The sequence below is a fragment of the Lipotes vexillifer genome, unplaced genomic scaffold (genome assembly GCF_000442215.2).
Source record: "Lipotes vexillifer unplaced genomic scaffold, Lipotes_vexillifer_v1.1 scaffold684, whole genome shotgun sequence".
Taxonomy (NCBI): domain Eukaryota; kingdom Metazoa; phylum Chordata; class Mammalia; order Artiodactyla; family Lipotidae; genus Lipotes; species Lipotes vexillifer.
In genome coordinates this window covers 1,135,701-1,144,363 of record NW_006797362.1, presented here as the reverse complement: position 1 = coordinate 1,144,363, position 8,663 = coordinate 1,135,701, and the positions used below count along the sequence as shown (strand labels likewise).

The 8,663-nt window shown below is 37.8% G+C and overlaps 1 protein-coding gene across 1 annotated transcript in view; it reads right to left on the bottom strand.

Annotated features, from left to right (window-relative positions):
- Positions 1-6,019: 6,019 nt before the first annotated feature.
- SIPA1L1 (signal induced proliferation associated 1 like 1) overlaps positions 6,020-8,663 on the bottom strand; it is a 27,940-nt gene continuing 25,296 nt past the window's right edge. Inside the window, exon 3 of the mRNA XM_007469299.1 lies at positions 6,020-6,259. Within this exon, the coding sequence (XP_007469361.1) occupies positions 6,020-6,259 (240 nt within the window). The remainder of the gene's footprint in view (positions 6,260-8,663) is intronic.

The following is an 8,663-nucleotide window of genomic DNA, read 5'->3' as shown; positions in this document are numbered from 1 at the left end:
CCAAAAAAAAAAAAAAAAAAAAATGACATATGGATACCGGGTAGAAAGATCATTTAAAAAAAATCTGACAGAGATGCTGTCAAAATTATTTATATACATGTGCACAGACAGATTCTAATCTATTTTTATCTTTGGCATAATGTAAAGGAAATATTCTATACACACACACAATAATCTTATCTAATAACAAGCTGTGCAAAAGTTCTCACAAAAACAGAAAGCTTCATATTGGGTATTAAAATGATGATTTATGTACTTGTATTGATTTGACATTAAGATGAATTTCAATTACATAGGAAAAGGCTCTTCATTGCAGTATTGTCTGTAATAGGAAGACTGTTATCCATCTAAACGTCCATTAATAGAGGAACTAATGAAGTAAACTATGGTACAGCAACAAAACAGAATATTATGCAGCCATAAAAACAATGGGAAAACTTTCTGTGTACTGACATAGAAAGAGCTCCAAAATATATTACTAAGTGAAAAAGCAAATGTTTACAGCATGCTATATTTTGTATAAGAAAAAGGGAACTAAGACTACCTATGCATATCTGGTATATCTGTATAAAGAAACATAGGAATACATAAGAAACTAATAAAAGTGGTAATATAGGGGAGAAGAGAGGTGAGGGATAGGAACAGGGTGGAAATGGGATCCCTCAATGTAAATACTTTGATTTTTAGATCATCTGAAGATATTAGCTAACTAAAGTCCTGAATTTAAAGCACAATTCACAGTTTAAAATCAAGAAGACTGAAATATCTGCAAACAGTTCCTCTGTCTTTTTGGATTGTGAACCAAAGAATCCTCACTGCAAGTCTTAGCCATGCTGAGCTCCTTCAACTGCAAACTGCAGTCCTACCCAGCCAAACGTCTTCCAAATGCTACTGCTATCAGTCATGTTAATCATAAATCTTACTACTGGGAAGGACCCCATCCAGTCACCCACCCCAGCCTCAGCCAGGCAAAAGAGCATGGATGAGTCCGTGTAATCATTACTTGTGAACAGACGAGACAAAGCAACCAATGCCACTGCCTCCTTTCTCTGACCCGAGGACAGTCGCGTATATGTCTTCCTGATAATGTACATATGGAACCCATCTGGTGGCCATCTGAACTTTCAACATTCATTAGCTGATATCATAATCTAGAAGAAGATTGAAATTTCAGAAATGGTCATTGTTCTGCCAAAGCTTCATCATAGAAAATAGGTTTTGGAAAAATTGTTTTCCCTATGGTTCATTCTTTAAATCCAGCTGCCTGAATCAAAGAGGAAAGTGGCTAGTCAAACTCATTTATCTTCAATAGAATAATGCACCAGGGCAATGAACAGGCTAAGCCAGCAGAGAATTTCACCCATGCCCTTAATCAAAGGAACAGTGCTATTCATTATCAAATAAACACTTCTTTCCTTACATCTATTCTTGAGATATATATTACAGACCTAATTAGATATGATTACTTTTCCCCTTTAACTTCAATAACTTGAAGGGCAACATTTTAAATAGAGAATCCAACAAATATTTTCATTTCTTTGTATTTTTAATAAGTATCTAGAGAAACAGTGGAGATACTCATTTAGGTAAAATCACTACTGTGTACAGGAACCTTGACATTTCCTAATGAAAACAGGTCTTCCAATTTTCTCTTCTGCAAACTGGCAATTGCACTTTATTTTTAAGCTCTATTCTGATCCTATTTGGGTTTTACATGTTATACTTAATATTGGGCACTGTAGCCTGTAGCAATAAACTTGGATCCATATTTCCAGTTCCTTCTCCCACTCAAGGGGAGGGGAAGGGAGGATGGGGTGTACAGTGTATTGGGTAAGAAAGTGGACTCTGGAGCCCGAATGCCTGGATGCAAGACTTGCCTCCACCAGATCCTAATTGTGACCTGGAGCGGGGGGGGGGGGATCCTTCCGCCTCTTTGTGCCTCTGTGCTCTTGTCGGCAAAGCAAGAACAATAATAGCACCTATATCAAAGGATTCTAAGGGTTAATTAAAATAATTCATGTAAATTGCTTCACACAGTTCCTGGCTTAGTCACTGCCCAGTTCCTGGCTTAGTAATCTGTTTTTATTACTGCCTTACACTCCTGCTCAGCAGGACTGCTTGCTGTCCCATAACCACATTCTGTGCTTCTGTCCTGCTGTGCTTTGTTCTCATTGTTCTGAGTCTAGACCACCTTACGGCTTATTCTCTAGTCTGATGAAAGGTCTGTTTCATCCTGACCCCTTTCATCCTGACCCGTTTCATCCTGACCCATCTAACCAATCACGACTTGGCCCCACTGGCTTGTCTGTTTGCAGTTCTCTTATTATACTCGTTATATTAACCCTACCTTCCATTACAGTAATTTATGACTTTGTCTCCTTCAAAGGTAAGGACTGTGTCTTACTAGCCTATTTATTTTCTACAGTATTTAACAATCTGCAAAGAGTGGTTACTCAATTAGCATTTACTGAATTTGAAAAGTTACATTTACTTCTGAAAGTTAAGCACAGTATATTATACTATCTATAACAGCAGTTTTCTCACAGGATGCTGATAAAGATGAAATAATGCATATAAAGGACGAATGAGTTATTATTTTATCATTATTCATGTGCAGTAAGTGCTTTGCACATGTGAACTCCTTGAAATAGAGCCTGGTATAATGACCTTTCATTTCTCTTGCACTGGGTAGATGAGATAAAGGTGTTTTTTAATGACTGATGAAGAAAAACGGCATTAATATGGCAAATTTAAAAGTAACTGAATTAGCCATATTATTTAAAAGTTGGCCTGAATAGATAATGAAATTCCTGATATTTCACAGTGTAGTTTGGAGGACCAAAATAATTTGAGATGTTCAAAAAGAGATGAAAACTTGCAAATCTTAAAAACAAAAGGTAGTATCGTGCAAACGCGTATCCAGTGTTCAGGACTCCTAAGGGAAAATGGCACTGCTTCTGAAAGCCTCGATCCTCTCAATCATAAAACAGGCCAATAACTGGAACCTACTGCCCACGGGTGCTGTGAGGATTAAATCAGATGATGCTGGTAAAGAGCTTAGAACAGTGTGATAAGTAAACATATATATTTATCTAATGTGTTTTCATCATAAGAGATGCTCTCAATTATCTAATACATGAAGATGTAGGACCATGATGGAAAAACTAAATCCAGAGTTAATCTAAATTTGCTGGGTCACAAACTGCTCTAAATTCTTGACAAAGTGAAATCATTGGCAGGTTATTTCATCTTCTTACTGACCTTTAGATGACAATGGAAATGGACATCAATCAACAGTGAAAAACCCAGGAAGGTATCAGGGAGGTGAATGTGAAAGCATGGGTAAGCCGCAAAGCATATAATAATTTCTTAAAACTTTGGGAATTAAAATACCTACTTCAGGTCCCACATAAATATCAGAGTCTAGTCAAATGAAAAATAAATTTTTATATTTTTGTGAATTACTATCTTTTATAGTATATAGATATAACTTACATCTGCTCTTCTGTTCATTTCATTTTTAAATGGTAAGATGAAAAAAAAAAAAGAAGAAAGAAAAAAGCACCAAAGATCTGAAAGGCAAAATGCCACAATATAGCAAGCAAATAGTGTTTTCTTTATCCAGGCATAATTACGTGAGCTGTTAAAGTAGAAAAGATTTTAAAGGAACCATTTAAGTAAAACTTAAAGGGAGATGTAGAAGGTCCTTTTAGTGAGTCCAGTTTTTTGGTATTCATACTATCAATCTCTTTAAATATAAGGATGTACAAAGCATGAAATTTCAAAAAATGATGACATAGATGGAAACTAAAAATGCTTTGCAAAGATTCAAATGCATAATGTACTGCACTTACAAGCATTTCTTTTTCAAAATCTGTATTTGTAAAGGCACCGAAATAATTAGTTTCTCACAAGGATTTCAAGGCATTAATAAAATTTCCTACCAAAAATATGACTCCCCAGACTAAACACCTAAGTACGTGTGTCCTCTGTTTTTTATCAGTATAATTCTGGGCTTTAAATGCTATGAATATATAAACGGAAAGAGAGGCCAAGCGATGGTGTCCCTTAGTTCAGATAAAGAGCTGCTCATACAGAATAGCAGGTTTTAAACGTCTAGATTCTACTGCCTAGAATTTAGTAAAATTTCCAAAATAAAATTGGGGAGACTCATAAAAGAAGACAACTAACACATATTATCATCAATAATTTATGAAGGAAAGGATAGTTTAATATCCCCAAGAATAAGAAACCCATCATTTCAGAATAATGGGCAGTTTTGTGAATTAAACAAATGTACCTTTAAGTTAAACTCATTATACTGCTCTCATCTTTCCTGTGTGGATGGGACCATATAGTGTTTATCACAGAGCAGCCCCATCTCCAACATTTTGAAAACACTAAGAGAGGGCACAAAATGTGACAGAGAGCCCATACAACGTCTACCATCGGGGCACTCATTTTTAAATTTAATATAAGTAAAACAAAGGGAAAAAGGAAGAAAATACCTCCTTTACACAAAATAATCTGTTGAATTTAGAATGTGCAGTATATGATTATATTATCAATGTCTAAATGTTGTTGTTTTCCTTGAAAAGTGTAGTAACTGAAAAGACTGAATCAGTAAAGTTGAACCTAATCATTATTTTTCTACTCTTCCTTTGTTAGAATAAATGCTCAAAATATTTATTGGAAGAACAGCACCCAAAATAGTTAAGTTTATGTATCAGTAGTCTTCTGAAGCATTCAAAGTGCTCAAATTTACATGTTATAAACATGGATACTCACAGCCTATTTGAAATATACATATGAAATAGACATTAGCTATGCTTCACAATAAGTGAGATGAATGGACAAAAGGAGCAGTGATTAGAAAAGTTACATCCAAATATTGGTTCCTAATAATATATTCCTATCAGCTAATTTAAAAGAGTGAATATTCCTTGAAACTGATATTTTTGAACTACCATTCATTTTAATAAAATTCAAATTTTTTCCTAATTAAAAAAATACCATCAAAATCTGCTTATAAAATGGAATTCAATAACTGGACCAATTTTACTTTTGGAAGAATTTTTTTAAAGTGCAATGGGAAAGCTACTACCACTCACTGCCAGGACGCAATATGGCTAAAATATTCAAAGAAAGAATTAAAATAAGAGTATATAGATACAACGTCTAATAAAACTAGCTCGTATGCTCAAATGATTCCAAGTAGAATGTGGTTAGTGGATTTTCCAGATTATAGTTTTGCATTCTCTACTCTTCTGCCTCCTCTATATGGATTATCCTATCACTCATTTGTATCTGGATCAACGGCTCCACATTAAGGTATAGGAAATAGGGAAGTGAGAAAATCTTGAGCACTTTCATTTTGTTACAAATTAGGACCCAGATTTCTTAAATTTTGAATTTTTTATTTAAACACCTCGGCTAAAATACATTTTTGGTGGTATTAATAGACTAAAAATTAAAGCTTTTAAGAATGGTGTGGAGTAGTGGCTCCCAGTACAGGCTTTGAACTTATCAACTGTGTGAACTTGGACTTACTACTGAACCTCTCTCTACCTCAGATTCCTCATGTCTAAAATGGGGATAAAAATGGTATCATTTTCTTGGGGCTGGGACAATAGTTGGGATAACATATTAAGATACTTAAAACAGAGCCTGGTGAATATGTTCATTAGTGTTAGCTATTGTTATTACTGTTATTGCTACTACTTATTCCTGGAGTATTTGAAAAATTCATTGCATTTATGGAAGATTACCCAAAGAGCTGAACATTGTTTAAGTACTGTGTCAGTCCTGACAAAGAGAATTTCAACAGATGAGAAATGTTCAGAGTTAAGAAAAAAGAAAGTGAATAAATGCAAAGAGAAGTTCCTTCACAAAAAATAGTATCAGTTTTCCCCATCAAAAAAGAATTATTCAGGGCTTCCCTGGTGGCGCAGTGGTTGAGAGTCTGCCTGCCGATGCAGGGGAAAAAATAAAGAACGATTCAGGTCTGTATTCTGGATGCCTAGTGGAAACCTGAGCAGCAAGAATGTTCTCCCCTGGTAGCCACACTTACCCCCTGTTCATCCAGTTTCATGAGTTGCTCTGTGACTTTGGGGGTGTTGAAGGCCAACCGCAGGCACTGGACGTTGAGCTCAGGAATCACGTGCTCCAGCACTTCCTTCAGGGGCAGTCCCCGGGCGGTCGAGTGCTTTGCCGTTGAGGGTATGGCATCCTCCAGCACTGACCCTCTCAGTGTCATGAGCTGAAAGAGAGACATGTGCTCCGGCGAGATGAGCAAATACATCAAATGCACTGAAAGCCCAGTCTGAGGTCCCCCTTAGGGAGCTGGAAATGACATTTGATTGGTTGAGCCAGTGAGGGAGAAAGGATGAGGGAAGTGATGTAAGATACTTTGTATATGAAAAATGAGACCAACACTTTCAAGACCCAGGTAAGTCCAACAGAACTCATAATCAAGCCTTCCAAGGACATTTCCTTAAATACCAAATAGAGTGCGTATTTCCCTAGAGAGCTCAGAAAGATCAAGGTCTCCATATAGCTATACAGTGCCACTCACACACTCACCAGGAAATTAAGAAGGAGCTATCCCTGAGAATATCTGAAGACTAAATGCTGAGAATTTAGATGTTACACCTTTTTGAATTATAAAAGGTAAGGGTGGGGGGAGAGGAAAGTTTTAAATTTCATAATGTACTGTTGACTAGCTGAAACTATTCCCATCCCCAAATGCTGCTACAATAGGACAGTGATTATAGGTAGTAGAGTGGCACCATCAACAGCATTTAAAATGACTTTTGCTTTACCCTTATGTCTTGAGATCCCTTCTATTACTACGAAATAAAAACACGAGCAAAGAATTTTCCTTAAGTAATGATGATCTGTTGAAGTAAACTAGTCTTAGTTTTCAGACATTTCCACGTGGCAAAGTTGTCAGTATAATTTAAACACTGTACGGTGACCTAAAGAAAAAGCCCATTAAGTCGAACGAATTTCTGTTAAGTGTGTAGGTTACAAGGCACTGTACTGCAACAGGAGCAAACATTGAGGGCTGCGTGTGGCATGCAAGAGGGTGAGAGGTAAGAAATACCCATTCAGGAGGCTATATCTACTAAGAAAAGTTTAACAAGGTCAGGTTCTACAAGAGTCCAAAGGCAGAAAAGGGATCACCGTGGCTCAGGGCATAAGGAAAGGCCCTCATGGAAACGGGTGGCACTGAAAAGGGGCCTTGAAATCTAGGAAAAATTATACAAAAAGACAATGTCAGAGAGCAAAGGTGTGGAGATGAGAAAGATCGGGGTGTGAGCGGGAAAGAGCGACTGCTGTAGCTTAGCTGGATCTAAGCGAGCCCAAAGGGGCAGTGGGTGGCGAAGCTACAGGCAGGCCGGAGCCCCGAGCCGAATGTACCCTGACGGGCGTGCACCTCATCCGGCTCCAACCGGCCATATCAGAACTTGTTTGCATAGGGATGATGATGTAAGAAAATTCAGCTGGCAAATAAGATGAACTGCCCGAGGAAGAAACTACAGGTAGAAAAAACAGAAACAAACTGTAAACAGTCTTCAAGTAACAGGCAGAGGGTGTGACAGAGGATTAGCAGGGAGAATGGAAACCAAAGGAAGAATCACCAGGGAAGTAAAATCTATAACTGTGCCAACTGATGGAGAAGAGAGATGGGGGTAGGAAAAGCCAACGTTACCAACCTCTGACTCTCAAGACAAGAAAAAGGTGCTGGGTTATCTGCAGTCTGTTCATTTGATTAGTATCTTTTCTTTCATTTATAAATAGTTTGCTTTCAAATGACAGTTGTGTAAAAAATATCTTTTTCCTGTGACTTAATAACTAATTTGACAGAAATAATTGTTTCGTTTTTTAAATCACGAAAACGGCTGAGGAACCCCCGTGCTCCTGGGGACAGGAGGCTGCAAAGGCTGTACGTATTTCCAACTGAGAACCCCAGATGAGGAATACTAATCATTGCTAATCCTGCACCACAGGAAGACAGCAGCCCACCTCAAGAAAGCCAGAGCAGGGCTTCCCTGGTGGAACAGTGGTTGAGAGTCCGCCTGCCAATGCAGGGGACACGGGTTCGTGCCCTGGTCCGGGAGGATCCCACATGCCGCGGAGCAGCTGGGCCCGTGAGCCATGGCCGCTGAGCCTGTGCGTCCAGAGCCTGTGCTCCGCAACGGGAGAGGCCACAACAGTGAGAGGCCCGCGTACCGCCAAAAAAAAAAAAGAAAGCCAGAGCAGAAAACCAAAAAGGAATGATTCCTTTTTATACCTGAATCACTAGTGTTACTGATATTTTTGTTAATGACTTCCAGAAACAGGAAGAGAATCCTCCTAAATCCCTGTGCACCCATGCTTAAAAGCACTCACACCACAGATTTTGTTCATAAACAGTCATGCTTCCAAATACATGTAAATTCCTTTTTTGTTTCTTTGTTGTGTAATGTCTATTTCTACTGAAAGAGATTTGTTTGTATTTCTGTTATCTTGATGCCATTTACTGAAGCAACAGCAGTGTCACTGTGATGACTATGTTTTCTTTTTTCTCAATGGATTTATTAACAGGAGAAATCAATAGCATGAGAAGTCCCTACAAAGGGCATAAGAATTAAGTCTTACTTTATTATATACTCAGTGAA